A 27285-nucleotide genomic window follows, 5' to 3' on the forward strand; every position below is an offset into this window, starting at 1 on the left:
GGGGTGATGCAGGTTTGTGCCAGAGGAGTGACTGGCAGGGAGAGCTCCAGGCTGGTATCCCGATGTTTATGGCGCTCCACAAGTGACGTTAAAGAGCCGTGGGGATTCCTGGCGTGCGGCTCGTCACGTGCCTTGCATGTCTGACCAAGTGGGGTAATTCTGTCAAAATATTTTGCCATTGCTTTGCTTTTAACGAGGGCAAACTGACCTTGCTTTCTCCCCTCTCCAAACCACCCCAAAGGAAGCTAGCCAAGAAGCAGAAGGAGACTCAGACCAGCACGCAGAGGGAGATGGGTCCTGTGGCTACTTCTGACAAGACCTCCACCAAACTCAGTGCTGTTCACAATGAAGAAGCTTTTTCTTCCAGCTGCCAAGATGTTAATGGATTCAGTAAGTTTAACTTGCTTGCAATGGATATGACCCCCTTGGAGAGCTCTAGGTTCTTAAAAGGACCTATTCCTTTGGGCACAGTGTTGAGGAGTTAGGAATGGCAGAGATCATTGCTCCATAGAAATCTGGAATGTCTCTGATAGTGGTTTAACTGTCAGACAGGTGGAGAGCATTCCTCTGGCTCCAAATCTACTGAGAATAATTTATAAAGTCTGTTCTAACAACTGCATCAGAATAAGAGGCACATGTTTATTTGTTGTTTAGAAATACTTTTCCTTTGTGAGTAGAAGAGTCAAATCACTTAGCTGACTTGTAGGATGAAATAACATTTTCTGTATGAAATTGTTATGAAAGAAGGCCTGGTCTCCTGGCTAGAGAACTGGAGTGGAAAGACAGCATTTCTTCCTTTGTCTGTGTCCTTGGTTTATTCTTCACACAGGTTCGGTAATAATGATCTCAGTTAACATTTGTAAACCACTCAGACCTCTGTAGCTAAAAGAATTTTGTGGGTAAAGCAGCACCAAGTCCTACTTTAGCCTCACTAGATCCAGGTTGAGTGCATGGTGGATTGCATGGTGGATTTGTAAACTTTTTTCGTATTAAATAAATTTAAACTTAGACACTATGGGCATGTCACTCCTTCTTTTGACACTCAGCCTGTTAGTTTGGACAAGGGACAGCTCTGAAACTCCAGTGTGTACTAAATATCTTGTCTTTGTTAAGCATCTTTAGTGAAGGGTTTCTTCCCCTGATTACTAAAATGGAAGTGCTCATGATACAAAATGCAGTTTATCACTGAAACCTCCCCTTGCAATGTGAAACTGAGTGGGAAGGTGGAGTGAATTCTCCTTTTCCCCCTCTGCAGGTCATGTCAAATTCCATCTGCATGTGCTGCTACTGCCACTTTGTGTAACACACCTGTGAGATGGACAAAGAGGTGTTTGGGACAGCCAAGGCTGGCAGGGAACACTTTTCTCTGATATTAAATTGATTTCAGCCAAGATCTAATTTTCTCAGGTGCTGAGTAGCTCTATCCTAAGGAGGCAGCAGGAGTTCTGTGGGGTTCATATCTTTGAAAGGCAGGACAGACAGTGTTGTATCAGCCATCCCCAAAACAGCAAAGGCAGCTTGGCTGGAGTATCTGGGGAAAATCAAGTGTTTAACACTTCCCTCAGAATCTGGGTTTTTGAAAGTTTGGGGATTCTTTTTCCATCCAGAAAATTAGAAAAGAGACAAGATTGAAATGTGACCTCGTTTTCCCTGCCTCCCCTTCTTGTTATTTTGACAGACTAATTAAAAGTGTTGAGTCATTTCCTTGGAATGGCAACTATAGAAAATATGATGTATCAAATTTTGTAAAGAAACAGCACTCCAGCTTTTCAATTTTTTTAATCAGTTAGACCTTTACTTGTCTGACATCTCTGCAGATGTTATCACTGCCTTCCCCTATAACCTGAGTCAGTCATGGGTGGATTATTTTTATTTTTTTTTTCCTCTTTATATCTATGAGAAAGAATTATCAATAAACCTTCATGATTTCTCCAAATTTCTTACTGCCAAGTCCAGGATGCTGAGGTGCTGGAGGTAAGTTCTGTGCAGTAGTGTGCACATGCTGATGCAGGAATTTTATGGGTAAAAGAATTCCTTGAAAAGAAAAATAATATAAATTGCCTTAATAGAGTTTAATACTTGTGGGCTCTATACAGGCCTACTTTGGAATAATATAATAGGATTATTTCTTAACCTTCCTGCTAACTAATAGAGTTTTACAGGGTTTATCCACCAAAGCTGTTGAAATCAACTGTCTAAAGCAGCAGTCAGATTCCTTCTTAAATTGTTTTTTTGCCTGCCAACAGTAAATAGCATTTACAGCATCTCACAATGGGCAGTCACCCTCTGCATCCCTCCCTCAGCTGCCTGTATCAGGGATGTGGAAATGCCCCTCTCCTTAGGAAGAAGAGCCCACTGAGAGAAGCAAAGTGTTTTTAATGCCAGGATCACCTTGCCAGCTCACAAAAGCAAGCAAACAGAACAAGACAATTTGCTAAGTAGGATCCCTCAGTTACTGAATGCCTTGCAGGCAAGTTTACCTGCAGAATACAACGCCCTTGCAGGGATCGTGTCCTTGCCTCCAGTTTTTGCTTTCTGTCACAATCATTTTGATGACTTTTCATACAGAACAAATTCAGGGAGTGCCTACAGAAGCTTTTCTTTTCCCATGCTCTCTCCAGCTGGCCACTGGTCTGCTCCTGGCTGAGTCCTGTCCATCCTCCTGCTGTTGCTTTCCCTGTCTCCCTGCCCTACCACCACACAGGACTACTTTGTAAAATCACTTAGATTTAAAATTCCCACTTTCAAGGGAGATGCCTGATGCTCTGCACCACGAGGGAGATAAAACATGAACAGCTGCCCTCCTTCCTACCAGCCCCTTGTTTTCTGTAGAGGCATCAAGACCTCAGGTCTTGCTGACAAGAGAATTGGGCATTTATCTTTCCTGGCCCGAAGCAAAGCCCCTCACCCCTCTTTCCATTCTGCAGTGTTAGTTGTTATCCTGGCAGGATTCTCACTGATACATACAGGTGTTGAAATTAAAGAGATTTTTTGGACTCAGCCTCTAACACTCCACAGAACCAGAGAAGGTGTTTGCTAAAACATAGATTGGTCTGTGGCTGTTCCAGCTTGTCCGCTTTTACTCAGGGGTTATGAACAATCACAGTTGTTCATTTTCTCAATATATTGGTATTTTTTATAGATAAAAATATATCCTAACTCCATTAAAGGCAGATGATGGCCCTGGCAGTGGCTGAGCAGTTCCCTGGAGTGCAGGAATGTTGGGAAGCAGCACAGTCACAAGTAGAAATTGGCTCAGGGCAGGATTATTATGAAATTAGATGGGAAATGGGAAACCAAGTGAATTTAAATTCATCCCCCAGTGTCTGCACTGACCAGAAAGGTGTGCAGGGGGCTGTCAGCACACAGAAACCTTGGGAAGTTTGGCAGTGGTGGCACAAGCAGCAGTGGATCAGCTCAGCAGGGATGCACTGCTGATGTGCCCTGCACAAAGGAACTGCTCTTCTGGCTCTGCAGTGCTCAGGTGCCACAGACCAGCCTTGTCCAGAATTGCTCAGCAGAGCCATCCTGACATCCTTGCAGGGGCTCTGGCAGGAGCTGTTTGATTCTGAGGATTTAATCATTAAAATGCAGCCAGTTTTGCTGGAGACTGATTTACCAAGGTGTGCTTTACCTGTGTGACATCTCAGTTTGGGGCAGATCTCCAGACACCCCTCAGGAAGAACACCAATACAGACTGAGGAGTGGCTTTAGTGCTTCAGGAAGAGCATTTTGGAGGTGGGGGGACTGAGCCTTGCAGTAGGAATCTCTACCATAAGTTACCAATCAGTGTGATTTCACTTATGAGAACGAGAAGATGGGAGGGAGCTGTAGGCAAGTGGCACTCAGGGCTTAAAGGATCCATTTGTACCAAGAGACATCAAAATTCACACCATTCCTTAATCCTTCAAGATTTTGTGATCAGTGAGATGCAAAGGTCTTCACAAAAGATAAACAGAGCAAGATGTAGTTCTTAGTCCTGCCCCACAGATAATTTTCACTCATAATTAGGTGAACAGCTAAATGCAGTCTAAGGACTTGTAGGGTCATGGACATGAGTTGTTTCCTTTAGTAAAATAATTCTTAAAATAATTTAAAAATAAAAGACAAACCCACATTTTATCAAAGACATGAAAGGAAAATATGCTAACTTCCCTTTTATTGGCTTCTATGGGATTTTTGTGGGGTTTGCTAGTTTAGGAAATGCTATAAAAATTAAAGAATAATTTTCAGACTAGGAAGGAGCCTTCACCACTCTGCATGACTGGAGGGATCTGTGTGGCCTCACATGCCACTCCAGGGAGCACAAAGAGAATTTTTAATGAAGTCTTAATCTCTACCCTGATGTGAAATCCTCTCTGGACGTGTTTCCTTTGATTACAGACCCAAGTGCCTGTAAGAAATGCTAGTTAGAAAGCAGCACTGTGTATACATCTCATTATGCAACCTGATTGATTTCCAAAATAAGTTCTCCAAAGTTTTAAGAAACTTCTCTTTTGTGTTTGTGAATTTTGGGAGATTTTTGTTTCAGTTTAGTTATTTTTTTTTCCTTTGGTTTTAAATTTGTTTTTGTTTTGGGTTGGGTTTTTTCTTGGTTTTGGTTGTTTGATTTGTTTGGGGGTTTTTTCCCCTCTTTTTTAATCTGAATCTAGAAGTCACATCCCTGTGCCACAAACACAATTCATGTCATAAACCTCAGCTGGTAACATCTTTAATCAAACTCACTGACACATGAGGTGTTTATCTGGTAATTCATCCTCAGCTCTGGAAAGGCTCTATGGCCCTAAGAGTTCATTTAAACTCCCAAATTCCAGAAAAACCTGAGTGCTGCCCCAAGCCCTGAGTGTTGCCTTGCCCTGTGACTCTGGGCAAACCAACTGCTCTGTTTATATCTTATTTTATGTTTTCATATGAAACATGGCCACAGCCTAGGTGTGGTGAGAGAAGGGTCTGATTTGGGCTGGCAAACAGCAGAAAAGTGTAAGGGGCCCCAAAGCAGAGGCACTTTGAGACTTAAGGCAGCTGGGGCAGAGCTCCAGCAGACCAAACCATGAGGAATTTGATTGTTTTAATGTGTGCCCAAGTCATGTAGATCTGAAAATATGGTTTGAGAACGCAGAAGGAGAGAGAGTTCATGAACTAAATGATTATAAACTGCTCAGGAGGGAACTCTGACTTTATGGAACTCCCTAGACCAGTGTCTTCCTTGGGTTCCCCCATAGAATAACTTGAAATTTTTAAGCAGTGTTCACTCCATAGATATAAAAAATTGCTTCTGAAATTACTTTCATGTACACTGAGTTTTATCTACTTCTGCTGGGCTATGGAATAGTTTTTCCTGTGTTATCTGTTGTCATCTTTCTGATGTACCGAGATTTGTATTAGCTTGTTTCCCAACATTCTGAGGAGGAGATAAATAAATGCCTGTAACTCTGAGAGTGAATGCAGAGTGATAACAAAAGAATATGCCTTCAAAAATGATGGATTACCATAAGAATGTGCATGTTTGCTGTTGTAGGTATAAACCAGCCTCATAAATTTACTATCAAGACAAGAATCTACCACGAAGATGTTGAGCCCTTCCTCCTTTCAAAAAAAAGTATTTGATTAATATGGAAATACTTGATTTTATTAATATGTAAATTTGTGGATTCTTGTCCAGAGAAAGCTAATGTTGTAATGGGAGAAGGCAAGGATGCTTGTCCTGCTGAAAGAACCCAGCTCACAGGGGAAGAGATTATAGGATTTGCTATGAACAGTCCTGGGTTGAAGAACAAGTCCCTTTTAATCTTGAAATGTTTTAACTGAAAAATTGCTACCCCACCTGTGTATTTCTGTGGTACATTGTGTTTGAGTAGGTTTATTTTATGTCAATACTGAATCTCTGTAGTTTGCATTTTGGGGGTCATTTTTGAGGAATTTCCTCTTAGAGACAAAACCCTAAGTTTGCTCCTTTGGTTAAAAAAAAAAAAAAGAACATTTAGAATATAGAGCTGTGAATGTAGCTCTGTGTGTATCCTGTTTAGGAACACATTGATTTACAGTAACTATAATCCTATATTTGGGGTCTGGAGTGCTCATATTAAAGAGAATCCATCATGATGACAATGTAATAAATGTAATATGCATGTTGAAATGAAAAATATAATTCATTTTGATAAGCCTTATATATCCCATATTACTGTGTTCTTTGAGGAACATTCTCCCTCTTCTCTTTCTCTCTCTTAATATATGTCTAAAGTCTTTTCCTTATGTCTTTCCTACCTAGCATCACCCTCTCCTTGTTCATTTTCTGTCCAAAGCAAAACCCTTCAGAGCAAATCTATGTTGAATTCCTACTACTCAGGTACTAGTGCCAGACTTTTCTTTCATTCCTAAATTTTCTTTGCTTTTGTTCGTTACCCAATATAACCTATAATAGACCGAGGCTTCTGAGTGTGAGACACTGCTAACCTTGTTTTCATTTTCTGTAACTTTTCTCTTCCTGTGGATCCCCTGTTGATTTCCATTGATCCCTGTGGTGTGGGTGAACGGAATTCCATCTCAAAGTTTCATCAGACACCGTGCCATCGACCACGCTGTTAGGTAAGAGGACAGGTATGGTGTGCTGGGCTGAGCTGGAGAGCAGCTCACTCTCTGTGTCATGGAAATAACACTGTGGAGTGTTTGGCTTCCAAAATCAGAATTAATCTTGTGTTAATCAGAAAACGTTTGTTTCATTCATGTTTTGTTGTATTAATTGCTTTCAAAGGAGAGAAAGATTCCAAAAATTAAGGTTCAGCCATTTTTTCAAGTACAGGTTGTTTCTTTTCTCAGTGAGATTGGGGTTCTGGGCCACACATTGGGGTTCTGTGGGTCCCCACACACTGCCTTGCCTTGGGCTTGGTTCTGACTCCTGCAGGTGGTGCTGCCTGTGCAGCTGACACAGAAACACAGAAGGGTTTGGGTTGGGAGGGATCTTTAAAGGCTCTCTAGGCCAATCCCCTGCCATGGGCAGGAACACTTTCCTATAGACCAGATTGCTCAGAGCCCCATCCAAGCTCACCTGCAATGTCTCCAGGCTTGGGGCATCTTCCAGCATCTTCCACCCCTCTGGGCAACCTGTGCCAGTGCCTCACCACCCTTTTTATGTGAAGTTTCTTCTTTGTCTGTAGTCTGAATTATCATTAAAAACCACCCCATGTGCTGTGTGTGAGGCTGGGCTGTACCTGCCCCAGGGGTTGCAAATTTAAGTGAGGATTTGCATGCCTGCAGCAGGTGGGAGCCTGCAGTTTGGGTAAAGTTCCATGTGTAAAGGTGGAGGAATCCCTGGCTGGGTTTTGGGAAGTGGCTCCACCTGATTCTGTGTATGCTGGGAGTTAAATGCTAAATCTTTCAGGCAGTCAGGTATGGATTTGAGAGGATAACAAACAGGCAGGTCCTGAGGGGCAGAGGCTGTTCTGTGGCTGTGTAAGATATCAGAAAGAAATTCTCCCCTGTGAGGGTGAGCAGGCCCTGGCACAGGGTGCCCAGAGCAGCTGGGGCTGCCCCTGGATCCCTGGAAGTGTCCAAGTCCAGGTAGGGTGGGGTTTGGAGCAGCCTGGGACAGTGGAAGGTGTCCTTGCCCTTGGCCAGGGACTGCCACTAGATGGGCTTTGAGTTCCCCTCTCACCCAAACCACTCTGATTCTCTGATTTATGAATTCCTCCTCTATGGAGAGGAAAGATGATGTGTGCCTGATCAGAATCTAGCCAGTGGGATTTATCATTTTGGATTATCTGCTATAAATGTTCCTTCCAGACACAGTAATGTCCCATGACTGCTTCAAACATCACCCAGAACATGTGGAAGGGCCACAGTTAGAAATGACAACCTCTGGCTGTTCCTTGGTTTACAGCCTGGCACAGAGGCTTGGAGGGGCTGCCACAGCACACACATCCATCCTGCTGCCTGCCAAAATGCTGATGGCAAGGAATGAGGCCTCTGAATGGGGTGGGCAAGGAAAGGAGTCCATTTCCCAGGAGGTTTGCTCTAATTTCCCAGAGACTCGGTGTCATCAACACAAAAGCCTAAAGGCAGGTTCTCTTTTGGCTGTACATTAGAAACAAGGCCCTGACCTGCAGTTTGATGGAAGATATCAAACTCTCAGTCTGGTGTTTGGCATCTGGGAAAGTCTGGCCATTCTTTGGGGGAGCTGGATGGAATTAATGTGAGAACTGCACTCTTGGCACGCTGAAGCTCAAGGAGCAATGAACGGGTTCCCTCAGTGCTTCTCCTGGCAAAGCAAAAACCCCTAAAATTATTAAAACCCCAAATTTTGCAGATGAAAAAGAGGAAATAGTAATCTAACCAGACTTGTGCTTATGTGTTCAAAACTATTTCAAATTTCTGCAAAGCACTATATCTGAGTAAGGATTGATATCCCTGTTTTTATTCATGGGAATTTAAGTACAGAGCACTTTTAAGACATGAATTACACAGACTGGTCACTGTCCCAGTTCCACCTGAATTTAACAACCTGTGAAGCAGCCCCTGACACTGGAGAAATTTCTATCTTGTGACTTGAAGACAAATGAAAACATTGGCGTTCTGGTGTCTCAGAGAAATCCATCAAATATTGGATGTTGCTGTATGAGCAAAATGAGTTTAATTTTTGATGTTTATTAATATTAATTCCCAGGGAAGAAAAACGTATCTTGAAAAGGGATCAGTCATCCCACTACCAATATCTGTACCTGCAATTCAGTACTGTTTGTTCCCATCTGTTATGCTTTCTGCTAATAAATGTTCTATATTTGCAGTATTGCACGGCTCCCTAGGCTTGGCTGTGACATGGAAGATACAGGAGATTTGGAATTTCTCTCTATCCCAGTTCCTGATTAATACTTTTTATTAATTAATGTTTTTAGTGAAGTCATTTTCTTTTCCAGTTGTGGACAAGTCTGGATTTTAAATGTTTTGTTTTAACATCTTTACTAGGGAAGGGAATATCTAACACTGAAAAATAAATGAGGTAGATTTCCACTTGAAGATGAGGTAGCACAACCTTAGGGATTATTTTTGGGGAAAAGATTCATATCCAGTAGCTCTTGAAGATGTTCAGATCTCATCAGGGCCATCCCTTCAGTGGATCCAGCATGTCCTTCCCTTGCATCCCCTGGCATCTCCTGGCAGCAGGAAAGGATATTTGGCTTTGTTCTTATTCCAGCTGCTCATGAGAATCCTCACAATAGTCACTACCCTCCAGAGAGAGATTTTAGTACCTTGCTGATGGGCAGAACAAACAGAGAGAGCTCTCACAGAAGTCCCAGACATAGTCACAATGTCTCAGTCACAAAGTCTCAGACAAAACCTGGCTGTGCTCAAAAAGACAGAAATTTTCCATGGATTTTAGACTTCTGTAGCTTTTTTGCCCAGCCTTAATCAGTCTGCTATGTGTACATCCCCAGCCTAGTCTGAATAACTAAAAGATGTTAAGAAGCCAGGATTGATGCTTTAGCAGGTGCCTCCTTCACTGACTTTTTAAATTGTGGGATGAGTTATTTTTATCCAATGGATGCTTAAAAATTCAATGGCTTGACCTGCTCAGTTGCATCAGAAGCCTCCCAGGCCAAGTCAGCCTCTAACAGGGAGCTGGAGGAGAGGTTTTCCCAGCTCTTCACTGTGCTGAGGTTGGCCAGGAGCAGAGTGAGCTCCAAAGGTTCAGATCTCTGTAGGCCGGACCTTGAGCTGAATTCCTTTTACATTTCTTCCTGCCTGCAGAACTGGAAAACCCTCTCTTCCAGTCTTTAGTGGTTTGTAGGTTCATGTGCTGTTTTGAAGCTTCCAGTTGTTTTCCAGATGTAACAGAATTTCACTGGAAGCTGGGTTGATCTGGCAGCCTCTTTTCACCCAGGAGGCAAAGAGAGATTCAGCTTGGTGAGCTCCACACATCCAAAGAGCTTCAGTTACACTCGTACCAAATAACCCCAAATCACTGTCCACCTCACCAAAGCATCTTCTTTGCAGCTTTAGCAGGATTTTTTTTCCATGCTACCTTATAAAGAAAAATGTATGTAATAGTTTTTATAAGATCTGAATACTCTTATGTAAGAATACTCTTATATTAGAATACTCTAATATTCTTACTAGAATACTCTTATAAGATTAGAATACTCTTATGCTTGGTGTTAACCAAGCAATTCTTACAAAGTTCTAGAATCTAGAAAAGAATTACTTGCTTTTTTAAAAAATTATGGATGTGTGGCCTCTCCATGCCTTTGAAATGAAAGGTGCATCCTCTGTGCTCTGTCAAGACTGCTGTCAAAAGGTTTTGTTAAGGAACGTTCCCTTTCAGATCACAGTTGTTATCTTTAGATAAATGATGTTTTGCCTTTAGCTTGCCATACCACTGTTGGTATTGTAGATAGAATATTAGAGGTGGGTATTTATCATATAATAAAGCCTTGACACACACAAAAAAGCAAATTATTTTTCATCTTGCACCATATCCCTGGTGTAAGGGGAAGAGGTATTAGCCATGCTCTAGTCACCCTCGGAAGATGTCAAAGAATTGACAGCCTTTGCTCTAGTGTGGAGAGACTGGCTCTGTGTGTAATTAAATCTATCACAAACACCACTCAAAACATAATTTATTTTGTGCAAAGGGTGTCGTATCGCATCTTATCACTTGCCAAGAGAATAAAAATTATAAGCAGATATAATAGCCCTGTCATTTCAGTCACAGGAGGAATTTGTGGACATTAAAGCAAAAGTTTTGAAAGAAACTTTTCCACATGTAGAAGATGACACATCAGTGCAGCTTTGCTTTTAGTTGTGAGGCATGGATGAGTTTTCTGGTCAGGAGACAACACCATACTCTGTGCCCAGATACCCATTTCTCAGTCTAACTGTGTTTACAAAACAAATGATCTCTATAAAACAACTAAAGCTTTAATCCCTAGATGTGCTCTGGATGAGCAGGATCCCTCCCAGCAGCCTCACTGAGGTGTTGCACAGGGCTCTGATCATACAGAGCCACTTCCAGACTGGCAATCTAATTTCTCAGCTGCACTTCATCTTATCTGTGACATTTATGGAGAAGTTCATCAGTTTTTCTGTGGAGGCAAACATATTTATTTTACCTGGCTGAGTAGCACAAGAGTACAGAACACAAGGTGGTGTAGCAGCAGGCAAAGATCACTCACTGTCAGGGCTGCTCATCAAACAGGGGAAATTCCACTGAAGTGACCTCTGCTCCAGCTCCCCTCTGTGTGCTGGACTCTGATGCTTCTTGGCACAATAAGACCTCAGGGCTGATTTCAGCAAGTTCTTGATTATTTATAAAGACACAAAAAGCACCATTTCATAGGCAGGGAGGACTTGTGAATATGTGGAGTCAGCATTGGTACATTTGCTTACTGCAGTCACACACTAAACACATGAGCTGAGATACCTGAAGAGTTCCCCAATCTGCCAAGTCAGGTAAGAGACAGGGAATCACTGAGTTGCTGTCTTCTACAAAATTTCAGGGTGTTAGGTGAGCTCTTAAGCTGATCCCAGAATGGTTTGTGTTGGAATGAACATTAAAGTTCATCTCCTTCCACCCCCTGCCATGGGCAGGGACACTTTCCTCAAGACCAGGCTGCTCCAAGCCCCATCCACCCTGGCCTTGGACACTCCCAGGAATGGGACAGCGTGAAAATTCCAGCTTCCAGAATCAAAACATCTGAGTTGGCACAGGACATCTCAATATTGGGAGTAAGCATGGCACTGAAAAGGGTTAACACACAAGCTGGCAACACATTTTGCCATCACAAGCTGCTGATGTTAGAAACAATCCTGTCACAAACAGCACGTTCCCAGCCACATGCAGAATACCTGCCTTATTTACAGCTGCACAAATAGAACTGTGGAAAATTGGAAATTGTTCTAGCAAAGAAGCGGAGCCCTGAGCAGCCTGCTCTAATGAGACTTCAGAAGCTCTCAACTGATTTACTTTATCAAAGAGAAAATGAAGAAGTGATTTGATCAGTGCCTGCATGGGTCAGGATTTCAAATGCTCAGAGGGCTCTTTAATCTAACAGAAGGTATAATAAGATTCAGGGCCTGCAATCGAAGCTAAGCAAAATCAAATTGCAATTAAGAAATGTTTAGACAGCAAGGGTAATTAACCATTGCCACAATTTTAGGGGTCAGAATGGAATCACCACCTCTTGAAAAGTTTTAATTTGAATTATTTCTTGGAACAGTATTCCATCTTTGGAATGCAGTGAAATGTGGTGGTGTGTGTTTCTAGCAAAAGCACAAGGACCTATGACTAGGATAAATGTGCATATGAAATATAATTTAAAAAACCCAAAACCCTGATGCATGATCCTGTACATTTAGTAGTTTCTGAGTATTAGAGTGAATTATTTCCTGCAAATTTTCCCATTAAAAAAACTCCCTTTTTTCCTTTTTTGCTTTTCTCACTGTAAACTCACCAAAGGCACACATGCTTTATAGGCACTGCTAAAAATTTAGTGAATAGTCTTGGCCAATTTGTCCTGTAAAGGGGACTGGGGACATGTTTGTGAGATGCAGACAGAGAAAAGGGACTGTGGAAAATTACTTTAACTTGCTTTTAGTGCAACAATTAAAGCAGCAGCCTGACTTTGCTGGAATCTTTGTTGTCTTTCCCAGTAATAGTGGTGCCAAAAGGAATGAGATGTGTGTTATAGCTGCAAACAGAAGAAAAAGCAAAGCCTTCTTGCCAGCCCTCCAAAGACTCTTTTGGTTGATTGACCAAGTGAGAGATCAGTTCCCTGGCACCTCCCCTCCCACCTGCATTTGGAATTGCTCACAAAATTGCTGCAAACACATCCCGAGAGGTGCCTGGCCCTGCTGAGCTCCACGTTACCCATGCTGAGCTCCACACCCGGATGGAGAGGGAACAATGTGTTATTTGCATCAGGCTTTATTAGCAGAACATGGGGGTGTTAAGCTCAGCTCTCACACAGCAATTGGTGTCCAGAAAAGCCCCTCTTACACCTTCTGGGGCCCAGATAAAATGCTGGCAGGAACAACTGAGAGTCCAGAGCTGCTGCTGTGGTTGGGGTTGGGATTTCTTTGCAGGTAGCACAAGTGCCATGCATGATGTGTTTGTCACAGAGGACTGGAGGTGGTGATGGCCTCAACAGTTTTAGCTGCGTGTCCCAGGGTGGAGGGGGGTCACCCACAGTGTGTGAGGCTTTTCTTTAGGCAGAAACAGCTGACTGGGAGAGGCACACAAACTGTGCTGCCGCAGATCACACTTTGCACTCTTCCCTGGGAGGGTGGGCAGGCCCTGGCACAGGGTGCCCAGAGCAGCTGTGGCTGCCCCTGGATCCCTGGAAGTGTCCAAGGCCAGGCTGGACGGGGCTTGGAGCAGACTGGGATATTGAAATGAGATGGTCCCTTCCAAGCCCAAACCATTCTGTGCTTCTGTGCCACAAGAGCTGTTCTGCAACCACTGGGGTTTGCACCAAATTTTATCTCATTGACCAAAGAGACCAGTTGTCACCCAGAGCCCAGAGACAGACCCCTCTTTGCTGCTGAGCACTGTCTTCTAGTCCCAGCTCCATACCAAGAGTTTACCTTAAGGGAAGTTATTCTGGAAAGAAGGGGCCCCCACTTTCCTGGCTCTCACCTCTCCCTGTGACACATTTCTCTGAGAAGAGAGCCAAGTACACCGGAATTAAAGGAACTGATGAAGAGAGAAATTAGTAATTGCCTGCAAAGGAGCTGGCTGATCTGAGCTCCGCTTTACAAGTCGCCTGTGCTCTGTGTGTGCCCTGCCCGAATTAGCACCAGAACCACACATTAGTTTTAAGACTCCCTCTCGAATTGGGATCTCGTAATGTTTTTTAATTGGGGCTGATAAAAATGTGGCATTACTTGCAGGTTCCTCAGAGAAGCCAGTTGTGAAATTGGGTTTGTATTAAACCTAATGATGGAAAATTAAGCATAGTACGTCTGTCGGAAATGGTCTGCGATAAAAATCTTCTCCTTTTCATTACAGGAGGTTAATAGGGAATAGGGGAGCAAAGATGCACTGGGAAAGCGAATCCAACTAGGGGAATTAATAAGCCTTGAAATTCCCTCTGTTCAGAGTTCTCACACTGTCATTAGTCAGAGCATTAGGGATGATTATACAAATGCTTTGGATGTTACTCTTCCTTAAATCCCAAATTTATTCACATTTTGTGTGTGAGGGTTGCTTTGCTTGAGCCATAGTTCTGTAAATCTCCACGTCCTGGGAATGTGACTGTGTTTATGAGAACCTGGCACTCAGAAATCCTGAAATTCAGGAGTCTAATCTTTAAAGCAGATGATCACTGTGCTATTTTATTTCAGAGGAGCAGGCTGTGTTCAGCATCTCTGGTAATTTACCCCCCAGCCGTGTTTATGTCCCACTGGTGATCAGCTTGCCCTGCAGCAGTGCCCACTGCTGGCATTCCTGTCTCCTCACAGTCCTGCAGCTACCAAACAGAGCATATCCCTGCTTTCCCATCTTCCCCTAACCTAATAATAAAGCAGCTGAAGTGCTCTTTGTCACGTCTGTGCTTTGCCAGCTGCTGAGGACACAGCGGGATGCCCACAGCTCTCAGCTTCTGCCCACCTTTGCAGGATGGACACGGGCAGCCCCTGCCCAAACACCACCCTGGTTTCTCAAGCTGAGCAATGTTTACAAGAGCATTCCAAGACTATTTGCATCACAGAAATCACCCTGAAATTGCAGTTTGATTTATTTATTCTTTATCCCCTTAAAAACGTGGCCGTAGTGTTGCTCTCAAGGGGTGGTGGCTCAGCTCTTTGTCACTGAACTTGCTGTAAGAAACAAACCCTGGGTGTGGAAACTCAGGGGGGTTTTGTGAATAATCTGAGGGAGGTGCATTTTCTGTTTGTTAATACCTTGGTTTGGGTGAGGCCAGGAAGGATTGATGCAGGTTGTATGTGTGAAAGGAGCTGAGCATCTCAAATCCCCGCAACCACAGAAAAAAACAGTGCTGTATTTGGGCAACTACTTAAATTTGGACAGCTCTGCTAGATAAGTCATTGAATTTTTCATTTAGTCTGAATTCCTGTTGTTAAAGATTGTTACAGTCAATTGTTTGGTTATTGAAGTTATTATTTCTTTTCTATTAGTTCACTGGGAATATTTTGTTGTGCATACAGTTTTGCTGTGAATATGAGGTTGCAATTCCATCTGCATAGTGATGGATTTCTTTAAATCCACTTCTTTCAAAAAAAAACCTTTTCTATTAAGTTTACATATCTGAAATCTAAATTTCTGCACACAAAATAACTACACTTTTTTGCTGGTTTATTTTTGGTTTTTTTTCCTGATGATATTACATCTTTGTCATTGACATATAAAATTTTAGGCCTGAACTAGCAGAGCAGTTGAATTTGCCTCAGCATCCTGACTTATTTGAAATGCTAATCATCTGCTTGCCGTTCACTGGGGTCCCTCTCAGTTATCTCATGCTGTACACCCCAAATCCTGCTGAATCTCTTGCTCATCTGTGTGTATCTCTGAGCCCTGCTCTTGGCACGTTTGGGAAGACAGTGGCTCTGTCGGAGCTGCTGTGGGGGAGCTCACCCTTGATGTGCCATATCCTTGTTAGCCTGACTGGCTGTTCCCTCCCTTCCTGTCTTTTTGGCTTTGACTGCTTGACACAAACAAATATTCAAGCGTGATTTAGTCTTCCCAGGCATTTTGGATAAGCTTGTGCTTTCCATTCATTTCTTTACTTCCTTTTGCCCGCACCGACCTGCGGGGTGCTGTTAAACACAGAGAGAGGATGAGACTGGGGGTAGCAGGTGGTTGAAAGCTTGTTTTGCCTCCTGTCTCTCCAACAGACAGCAGCCACGGCGAGCTGGCCCAGCCAACCCTGACCATCCAGACCCACCCGTACCGCAGCTGCGAGCCCGTGGAGATGTCCTACCCCCGCGGACAGTTCCAGCCCGCCATCCGAGTGGCAGACCTGCTGCAGCACATCACCCAGATGAAGAGGGGACAGGGCTATGGCTTCAAGGAGGAGTATGAGGTGAGAGGAACCTTTCTCCACGTGGCTGAGTAGGGAGGTTGCGCTCACGAGGGGTAGAAGCTTGGGAGAGGAGAGGAGCTGGTTTTGAGAGCTTCTTTTCCTTAAGTCACCCTCTTAATCCTTTTCTTTCTGATTCTGGTTTTGAGGGCAGGATTTTGCAGCATTATCAGTCTTTGGAGGCCCTCTATTGCAAAGAGAAGGTGTTCACCACAGCACTAAGTGGGTGACACTGTGCTCATCCCTCTTTCCACAAGGAGCAGACAGTAAATGTCAGCAGGTGCTGAGCCCAACACAGGACACACAGTCCCACAGTCCCTTCCTTATCAATGTTTTCCTTGAGTAGTGTGAGCCAGGCTGTGAGAAAAGGAAAGGGCTTTGCCTGAGCTTTTTGGGAGCTCCAAGCCCTCTCTCATTAAAATTAAATTAAATCTCATTAAATCACATTAAATCAGAGCGCAACAACCCAAATGCCCAATTGTCAAGTCAAGGGCAGGTATTTTTGCTGTTTAAATGAAGGTGAAATTTTCCAATATGATCAAACCTCTGGTTCAGAATGGGCTTGACTGACATCCTCTACCAACTCCATGTGAGGAGAGGAGCAAAGGGTAAGCTGGAAAAATGAAAGCTGCCTTCTTTCCCCTCACCTCTTCCCCCTGCAAGCTGGAATGACCAGGAATGTAATCCACATGACCAGGAAACATGATGTTTGGGATGATTTGGGAGAGGAAAACACATTTAGAGCAGAGCAAACAGAAGAGGGAAATAGCACCAAACATATGTGAGACTCAGCTCTAGCAAGCAGTAATTATAATGAATGTAGTAAGCTCGTGGGAAGGCAATAATAAATTAATATGCATAGTGGCATTAAAACTATTTAAAAATAATGTAACAGCTATGAAAATAAGTTATTTAATGAAGACAGCTCACTTTCCCACCCTGCAAGTGAGAGTCCATGGGGTTTATGTCCACAGTGCTGAGAGCCTGTTTTTTCCTGGTCCTCACCAGGGAGCATTTTTTAAATCAGATGGCATCAAAAACTGTCATAGCAAATGTTTCTGGAGCTGTATGTTAACCAGGTCTAGGCACTCTTGCCTCATAATCAAGCGTGCTAATTAAATTATCAATATAAAGAGCTTTGTTTAATATTGAAAAAGGGTAATAATTCTCTGAGGAGATTTACTTAATGCCCCTTGGCCTCCATTTCCATGAGGAATACCCAAAACTACATTGATCTCAATTACAGATGCCCAAAGACCCAGTTCTTGATGCTCAAGAAGGAAACAGGTGCTGGCATATATGTAATTTTCTGGCGCTGGCATCGGTAATTATCAAAATAGCACATTAGCATGAAAAATGTCAATGCAACTTTCAGCTCCAGGAGCTCTGCCTTCCCCACAAAGTGCTGTCTACAGACGTGCACAGCCATGATGACATTGCATAGATTTGCATAATTCCTTTCTTTACGAGGAATGGCCTGCAGAATGCCACAGCTCACAACTACTCCAGCCTCCCATCCTGCGGAATTGTGTTTCCCACGGTGGGATCTGGGGCTGGAGCACGGGATGGAGGCAGCACTGCTGCTCCAAGGAGCGGTGGGGAGGATGTCAGGGAGCATGGGAGCTCCTGGAAGGTGGGAGGTTGGAGTGCTGGGGGCTCAGCCTGGCAGGAGCACCAAGCTGCAAAATTGGCTTTGCAAGGCGCTTCGCAGAGCAGCTGATAAAATCACGAGAAAGAATTTGATGTCTCTTTTAAAATGTGTTTTCAGACACTAATATCAGTGTCACCTCCAAATATGCTCTTTTTTTTTCTTCTAAGGAGCTGATTTTCTACTTACTTTGCAAATTGATAGCATAAATTGCAGCCTGTTTAGTGACATGTTACCAAATAATTTTACTCTCATGAAAAATCACTTTGAACGGAGCATATCAGTCACACATGACAATCTCTTATCTCTGTGCGTTCCCATCTCCGCCGAGTAACCTGGAAATTGCATTCCATGTTTGTTTAAAGGATGCCTGCACCTCCAGGTTGGAGCACAGGCAGCTTGTTTTGCTGAGGGCATCTAGAGGAATGTTCCTGGGAGCTCCAGGCGGAGCTGAGAAGCAGGATGGGATTGTGCAGGGGTGTCGGGGCTGGTGTGAAATGAGAGTTAACTGGGTGTGGGTAATGGGAGAATCTGTCAGCACTCCTCGTGTCTGTGTTATTTTGGGCTGCCGGCTGCACCTGAGGGCAAAGTGTGACTTTGGGACTTTCTGGCTGCTGCTTCTGTTCAGAGATAAAAGAAGTGGAACAGAAGAGAACAATCTGTCAGTGGCGCTGGGTGTAGATGGCGCTGCTTGGGGTTGGGAATAGCCATAAACATTTAAACAGGACACATTTAAATGTCACCACTTCCTTTTGCAGAACATATCAGCTCTGATTTGTTGGGAGCCGTGGGACCAGTCCCACAGACTTATTGTGAGCACCAATTACTGGCTAAGGAGATAATAAGCTTAATTATCCAAACTCATTTTCCATTATGATTTAGGATGCCACTAATGCACATTCTCCTGCTGCATTACTGAGACTGTTCAGTTATTTTAGATTTTGTGTCTCCTTTCCTCAGGCCTTTTAGTGCTGGGAGCCTTCAGGTTGTGGATTTCACCCCTGGACTTTAACCCTTTAATTTCTGCCTGCACATTTTCATGTGGCCCAAAGAACAGATCTGGTGGTCCAGTCTATGATGGGACACTGTAAAATGAATGGCTGAAATACTTTTTTTTCTCAGATTATGTTTTTTAGCCCAGGTAATTTTTAATTCTGGCTCCCAGAAGATTTGTGGGAAGAGTTTTTCCACCACTGTTGAGAAGGGAATGGCTTCAGGGAAAGGACCAGGGCTGGGTGGAACACCTTGGGATGAACAGGAAGGTTCTGAATTGATGTCACTGCCTTTGGCAGCAAAACTGAAGCATTGAGGTGGATCAGTGAAAATGAAGGATTTGAGTTTTTGTATTTAAATTAAAAGCAAATAGCAAACTAACTAAATTCATCTATTCAGAATTTAAATTGGCTTGCAGTGAGCCTCAGTTTAATGGGAACACTTCAGTTATGTCTGGGCTGTGGTGCTTAGGAAGCTTGATTGAGATGAAGCTGACTTTGAGAGATCTATCCTTATAATTTCAGCTAAAATTTAGTTTAAAAAGCTTCACTGTAACCTAAATTCCACTAGTGGGAAGATATTTCAGTATAAATTTCACAAAACTTCTCTAAGAGAAGTTTAGAGAGTTTTAGAAGTAGAAAAAGCTTAAAAATCAAGTATAGCTTTTTGAACACTAAAATTCTACTGTTGCCAAGTCAGTGAAAGAAGGGGGAGAATTTCCTGTGAAAAATGGATTAAATACCAGAGCCTGAGTGATCTGTCCTGATTTAACATTGCTGATAATGCAGATAGAAACAGGAGCCTTTTTACAATTATAGAGATACTTATTGTACAAAAAAAACCTGAAGGAACAAAGCATTAGCTCTGCTCCTCATTTTCTGGATGCAAGCCAATTATAATCCATATTCTTGTCTTTATTTTTAATGCAGTCCCAATTCTCAGCGCTGCATTTTTAGGGATCTCATGGATAAATTATTTGGGTTGTACATGGAGTTACTGCAAATTGTTCATGTGATGTTTATAAAAGTGGGGGTGCCCCTGCAAAGGTGGTTTGTGTTCATCACCAACCAGAGCTGGTCAGTTCTGTCAAAGCACGGATTTCTGTGGTATTGAATGAGATGAAAAATCCTGGACTCTTAAATCTTCAGAGGCTCTATCAGCAAATATAAAAACATCAATTTCAGCAGAGAATTGCATGTTCAAATCAAATGAAAGGATACAGTTTGTTGAAAAGGGATTTATTGGACCTGAATATATTTTCTCTAGCCAAGATAGCTTCTCCCATGTGGAAGTCATGAGAAAGGATTTTCTTTTATTTCTTTTCCTTTTCAGATGGCTCTGATTAGGCACCTAATGACTGTTGCCATTCTCTGGTCAATCTGCTGTAATTCAATATTAGAGGAAAAATAAGGCACCTTTTTCCTCACTCTTTGAAGATGAAAATGAGCCTTCTTCACCTCTTTTCTTTCACTTGGGGATTTTTTTTTTTTGTTGTGTGTGGGTTTGTTGGTTGGGTGTTTTTCCTCAGAAGATGTGTTGCTCTTTGGAAACAACAGTCTGCAAAGGAAATATATGTGTGATCAAAGCCCTCACCAATTACAGAGTTATTACTCTTTCTCCTGGGCTTTTGAATAGGAACTCTGTGTCCCTGTCTTTGTCAGCAGAGCTCATGGCAGTGCTGCAGTGCCTGACATTTTCTGTCCTGGAACCCTTTGGGGGAAATTCACAGCGATCTGCTCTGCCAGGGGTTTGCTCATATTAAGTTTAATTGTAACATCAGTGTTGTAGATCCTAATTGTGTCTCTCTGCTATTGCATTCAGGCACATAATAGACCTGGGTGGCTTGTGAAGATGAATATAAATTCATTTTGTAACACAGCTGTGTCAAACTACCGGCTGCTGGCTGAGGCAGATGTGATTCTACAGCCACTGTGGTACAAACCCTCTGCAATTCCTCAGGGACCAGGAATAATAAAACTTTCAGTGATGGTTTTAGTGATGTAGAATTGTGTTAGGGGGTGCATCTGGGAAGGGGCAGATCTAGCAGAGGCAGTTCAGGAGGGGCTGCTCTCTTCACCAGGGTTTTTCCAAGGAAGGCAGGACCATCCTCCAGCCTTGTCCTTTGCCAGCTGCTGCTTTCCAGGCTCCGTCTTGAAAATCCTCCTGGACTTGTCTCTAGGATGAAGTGGCTCATTTGAGGGTGTGCAGAATTGCTGTAGGGCTGAGCTGTAGGGATCATGGCACTGTGTGCTGCCAGGTCCTTTCCCATTTCCTTCCTCAACTAAAAGAGCAGATTTTAGGAAAATGTTTATTCTCATGCTTCATGAGCATGCTTTACCTCGTTTTTCCTCTTTCTTACACATGATCTAAAACCCTGAGCTGCTTCATCTTTCCCCAGATGAGAAATCCAGCAAATGGCTTGTATTGCATCACCCATTTTTAACACAGGAATAGGTGAAACCTCTCTATTTTCAGTGTAAATATGAAAGGCTGAGCGCTGGGTTTCAACCATCTGAGTTTCCTAGAGGTGTAGTCAAGTGAAATCTCCCCAAGCCTTGCTCTGCAGGGGAAATGAGGTTGACTTGTGACTGGGCAGCCAGAAACAAATTCCCCTGGTCTTTTTAGATGTGAAGTAACAGGAGGAAAATGATTCTTGACTGGCAGAAGCCAAGAGATGCAAATGGTCGGCACTGAGCTCTGTTTTTCACATTCGTGCCCTTTTCCTCACCAACAGCCGTTTCCTCAGGCAGCTACTGAGTTATGCAGCTCCTTTATTTTTACACTGCTCTTCTTCTTTAGGCCTCTTCACCCACCTGAAGGCATTGGGCAGATTTTTTAAACCCTCTCTTGCTGTTTATTTTGCAGGCACTCCCCGAGGGGCAGACGGCGTCCTGGGATACGGCCAAGGAGGACGAGAACCGCAACAAGAACAGATATGGAAACATAATCTCCTGTAGGTGTAAATTCACATTAAACTGAGCATCCTGTGAGATCTTACGTGTGTGCTGTGGAGAAGGGTGTGTTTGAGAAGCTCACCAGGAGCTGGCTAACAGTGCTGAGTGTTCAGTCCATTTGTCACAGGCTTTATTCCTGTTATTTCTATTTTCACCACAAAACCCAGAGCCACAAAAGGGAGCACAAAGGAGCTGCAGATAGATCCGATTTTTAGCTGTGGCTCAGAGCCAGATTTTCTCCTTTCTTGTGGTCAGTGTGGTCAGTAGGCAGTGCAGCAGTCACTGTTTGTCCCCAGAGAGCTGGTTTGAAGGGTGGGACAAGCTTAACTCCTGCCTCAGGATCATAATAAGGCAACTGAAAACACACTGAAGCTTCTTAGCTTACTTCTTTCAGTGATCAGTTCCTGTTGATGTTATAGGAATATCAATACACAGCAGAACTGCAGGGCAGGAAAGACCCCATAAAACCATTTAGGTCAGCTCTATTCTCCAAAGCAGGACTAAATTCACCTTCTTCATTCTTGTCAGATATTTGTGAAGCCTCTTCCACAGTGGCTCTCCAAAACTGAGCTTCCCACAAGCTCTCCAGGCAGTTCAGCAGTGTTTCATTATTCCTGATAATGACTGGGGAGAGGAGGTGTGAGAATTAATTCTTTTCAAGGGCTGCTGACCTGCATCAAGTTGGAGAAGCCAAGCTTGAAACCATCAGAAGAAATCAGAATATAAATGAATGTGCCATAGATTTCCATGACTGGGAAAATCTATAGAATGCTCTAAGAGCAAAATTAAGTCATGCTGAGTGATATATTTCATACTGTATTTTTTTCTTGTGTTAAAAATGTATTTCTTTTAGAACAAATAGATTTTACTAACAATGTTTAAAAAAACAAAGGGAAAACTACCAAAAAAACCCACCAAAACCACAACAAAAACAACAAAAAACCCAAAACCTCAACTCTTCATAAAGAAACCTCACCTCACACATAGCTACTCCTCTCTTTGAAGCCTTGAAATAAATTATTTGTGTGCCAGTTTTGGGAGATGACATAGAACATGGCAGTTCAGGGGTCCTGTGCTAAAGATGAAGGAATCTGGAGATGAAGATTGAAGTTTGTGAGCCCTGATCAGATCCCAGTTCTGCTGCTGGCTTTGTGTGGTGGTGAGCAGCTCACCAAGTTCACCAGAGCTTTTATCCACGTGGAAAATGGAAGTGACAGTACTGGAATATTACAATTAGCGTGGAAGTTGTCTCCCTTAATTTCAGCTCCACCTCACTGAGCTTTCTGTGTCCTAATGGCAGAGAGAGGTGTCCAGAAAAAGGCTCCATTTGCCTGTCTATGCAATTAACTCCAATTAAATGAGTCTAAGACGGATGACTCGTCCAGCTACAAACTCTGGATTGAAGGTGGAGGTGCCATGGTATGATTCAAGGAAGGAAATGTGAAAGACTTTGTTTTTCTGTATGATTTTGAGGAAACACTTGGCATAATTCAAAAGCAGAGGTGAAAAGAGGCAAAACTGTGTGCAAAAGCTTCCGTCTCATTTATGCTGAAAGTGGTCGTGAAGAAAACCTTGAACTCCAAGTGAAATGTGAGCAGCTCAAGAAGCAAAATCAAGGAAGATAAATGGGATGTTATCTAAAGAGAAGGTGTTCACAAAGACAAATTGTTGTCTAACGAAGAGTGACGCGAATCTTTTAGCTCTAAATATAAATACAGCAGCAGTGCAGATAGGAGGTGATGAACTCAAATAAGGGAATGCAAAATGCAATCAGAGCTAAGGAACGGGAATCTGCACAGTGTGAAGTGTCAGAAAAGGAGCTCAAGTTTGAGGATTGTTGGGAAAGAATTTGGAATGGGGCTGAGAGGGTGGAGTGGGCTTTCTTCTCTTCAAGTATTTATCAGAACAAAGAGCTTGAGAAGGAAACAAGGGCTCTTTTAAAAGACAGCAAGGAAAATTTAGAAATATACAATAATGATATTGAGAAGGCTTGGAAGGGAGAAGGAAAGAAGGTTGCCTAAGGAAGGAGCATATAATTCATCAAATATTTTGTAAGACCATTGCAAAGTTATCAGCTGAGCCTGGAGCCAGACCCCAGTGGTGGGGGTAAGTTAAACTGGTAAACTGCTCATGTGGATGAAATACAGGGAAACTCCTGCACACAATTTCACACTTGCAATCCAGGCAGCAAATTAAGCTTGTTAGAAGCCACATGGAACAAAAGTAAACTGGTGTGGTCTGAGTGAAGTCGGTGTCAGGATGCAGAGCAGAGGATGGAGAGCAGAGCTGAGAATAGCAGGGCAGTGGTTCCCTCCAGGCAGGTCATGAAAACAAATTGTGCTCTGTGGGTACAAACTGTGCAAAAGCCTGAGCAGAGGAGGTGGAACACAGTTATACCCTGAGCTGTTTTGCTGTACTTCAGTTGTAGTGGCTGGTGAAACCCAGAGCAGGCACTGGGTGCCTCTACCAGTTTATTTGGTAAAAGGCTGCCTGTGGCAATTAACATTATTTATTTAACCCCAGCTGCCATTTCATCACTCCTGGAACAACAAACCCCCTTCCTTTTGGGGACTGAATTGGAAAGTCAGGTTTTGATCTGACTTCTGCAGCAGCTTCAGGGACTGGTGTTAAAATGTTGGTTTGTAAGCCCTTGCAATGAGTGGCATTGCTCAGTGAATCACAGCAGATTAGATCTTGTCTTTACAGCCTCATGGGTAACAGCACAGTTCCACGAGTGTTTTACTGGCTCACTGCTCTCCCAGAGCTGCATTAACATCATGCCTCTCTCTGAAAACCCAGACCACACTGCCAGCCTCAACACCTGCTCTTCTTTCATTTGCAGAGCAAAGCTGCAGACCAGCCTGAGAGCTGATCTGCTCATGGAGAGGAGGGACACGAGGACTCAAAGAGCTCTCCCAGCTTTTCATGGTTCCCTCCCATCTGAAACAGTTTTGGAGCAAGGGAAAAGCTGAGTGGTGGATTTGGGGTCTGCATGACCACAGAAATCCACTGTGGATGGTGGGAAGATGAAGACAGACTTACCATGGTGAAGGAAACTGTCCTGCTTGAACCTTTTATTATATGAGCAGAGTCCATGCTCCTGCACTTTTATAAAAGCTGTAAAAACAAAGACAGTTGTAGAGATGCCAGGTTTTTCTTTAGGGGGCAAGCGTAGGCAGTGTACCCATTCATGTGCTGAAGCAAAATGATTTAATTCTGCTTTAGGGCCCAGATATTGAAACCTTCAAAGAGCATCAGAAAGTGATTGTTGGAGGAGGGATGTTGAGCTGAATCTATTACAAGAGAAGAGAAAATGTCCAGAAGCTATATAGGACCTTTGGTTCTATTTGATTTCTCTCCATCTTGCCCAGATGTAGAGCCATTACATTACAGGAGAATAAAAACTCTCAGATGAGAGCTGAGGATGGGAAGAGATAGGATTGTGTTTTGCTTCGATGGAGAGCACTTTTGTGCTTTTCTTTTTCCCACTGAGGTACCCTGGGCTTGAAGTCTCATGATGAGCCACTAAAAACTGTGGAGCTGGTGACAAAAAGACAGTAGAGAAATTTGCTTTGTTTCCTTCATGCTCTGACTGCTGTATGCTTTGGGTTGGAAAACTGTGAATTGATCAGAGAATTTTGGGGTGGAAGAGATGAGGAAGCTTTCAGCTGGCACTGAGTAGAGAGCACTTCCTGCCCACAGACAGGGAGAAGGCATGGAATAAAAAAACCTACACAGAATTCCAGCCTGGTTTGGGTGGGAAGGGACCTCAAGGCTCATCCAGTGCCACCCCTGCCATGGCAGGGACACCTTCCACTGCCCCAGATTGCTCCAAGCCCCATCCAGCCTGGCAGAGACAGCTTGTGCCACTGCCTGACATCAGTATTGGATTTAGACCAGAAATCTTCCAACTCCCAAGCATTTTTATTCCATGATTTCTTCTGTAGTGCCCAAACTCTTGCATGTCTGTGTGTTACCCATGGAATCTGACCCTGGGAGGGTGGGATTTATCCCACCTGGATGTTTCCCAGCTCTCACGGCACAGTGCAGGCTCTGTGGGGGCAGAAAGGGGAGGACAGAGTGAGGATAAATCACATTTTTACCCCAGAACTGGGCTGGATCTGCAGAGCTGTCTGTGTTTCTCCATTCCTGTGTGGGAACATGACAGGCAGTTTAGACGAGCTGTGTAATGTTTGGATGGCGAAAGTTGTGTGAGATTAATCCAGTGCTGGTGTCAAACTGAGACGTGGAAAAATTGCAATGATACTTCAAATGATCACTAATGGGAATTTTGACAGGAGTTTAAAACAGTAACAATTTTGTGCTAAAATGGGAGCTCAGAGCTTTTCTGTGAAATTCTTGTCATTTCTGAAGTCTGCTTTAAGACCAATTTTCAGTCAAACTACTCTTCATATAAATTTAGAGTTCTGCTAACTTGTAGACTGAAGTAAACAGGGAGAAATAAAACCATTTACAATTTGTTAAGGTTTGGTGGGGTTTTTTTGTTTGTTTTTTGTTTTTTTGTGGTCCTGAATGCAACTTTTTTTTTCCTGTTTTTCCCTCCATTTTTAATGTTCCTTGGAGTCCATTTTCAACTCACAGGGATATGATGTCTGATAAATTTAGTGAAGAGTTGAGCAACACTTTCATTTCAGCCTGCCAAGAATACTGTGTCCTTGGCTAGAGGAGTCCAGTGGATAAAGAGAAGAATCAGAAATGAGTTTTAACCACCGGGAGAAGATATAATAAAGGCATTTGCTGTTCTTTAAATAGCCTTTTAAAGTCTGTGGGCAAAAAAACCTAAGTACAAGATCCTTACTACTAAGAGCATAATGATTTGCCTTTTTTTTTTTCCTTTCTTTTTAAGTCAAATCCCAAAGTTTTTTTGTGAAAAAAATATATTTACAAGGGAACTTATTTTATGAACTTTTATCCAGACTGTTCTGCTAAACTTTGGAACAAGGTTAAAGATACCATTAAGACATCATTAATATTTTGTGTGCTTCACATATACACAGATTTTTATTTTTTTTCTGCTGCACTGTTCTCACTTGTAAGAGCAATAAATCTCCCTCAGGAATTAATCTCATTTTAGTAAAATATGCAATGAAATATTTTGAATTCTGTCCTCCAAAAGCAAAGTTCAGCTTAAAGCATTTTTCATTTGCTCCCAAAATATGATTAGACCTGAATGTCTCCTTTTACAAACAAAAAAAAACCAAAAAAAGCATTAATCTTCATTTAAATTTCTTCATCCTTTGTGTTTTTTCCCATATTTGACTTACAATAAAAAAGGGAAAAAGAAGAACAAACCAACAACACTTTCTTACACTTACAGAGCATCTTTTCCTTATCCATAATTACCCATAATTGCCTGAAATCCTGGAGCTGCTCTGCACTCTGCTTCCCAGTTCTTCCCCATTCAGCTCCCTCTGGATGAATTCATCCTTCCTGCTGTAACTTTCTGTCCAAAGAGTGGCTCAAAGTGCTGAAACTTAATTTTGATGTTTGGCTCCATTAAATGAAGACAGGCAGGTGCTTCCTCCGGGGTTATTCAGAGTGTCCAGCTCCAGACACTGTGTGTGTCCCTCACTAAAAAATGAACTGAGATTCTTTTCCCCTGTCACTGGGGATGGTTTTGGTCTCATCATTGGGGACATTT

General features: G+C 42.9%; 1 protein-coding gene across 7 annotated transcripts in view; it reads left to right on the forward strand.

Moving 5' to 3' along the window:
- PTPRT (protein tyrosine phosphatase receptor type T) overlaps nt 1–27285 on the forward strand; it is a 435686-nt gene that overhangs the window by 376724 nt on the left and 31677 nt on the right. For 6 of the 7 annotated variants that reach the window (XM_015647508.2, XM_033519067.1, XM_033519069.1 and 3 more), the window contains 5 exons: nt 242–390; nt 6269–6346; nt 6550–6585; nt 15844–16031; nt 21535–21622. In XM_015647508.2, the coding sequence (XP_015502994.1) occupies nt 242–390; nt 6269–6346; nt 6550–6585; nt 15844–16031; nt 21535–21622 (539 nt within the window). The remainder of the gene's footprint in view (nt 1–241; nt 391–6268; nt 6347–6549; nt 6586–15843; nt 16032–21534; nt 21623–27285) is intronic. The other variant, XM_033519070.1, reaches the window with a different exon arrangement.

Source organism: Parus major, chromosome 20 (assembly GCF_001522545.3).
Source record: "Parus major isolate Abel chromosome 20, Parus_major1.1, whole genome shotgun sequence".
In the NCBI taxonomy this organism is placed as follows: domain Eukaryota; kingdom Metazoa; phylum Chordata; class Aves; order Passeriformes; family Paridae; genus Parus; species Parus major.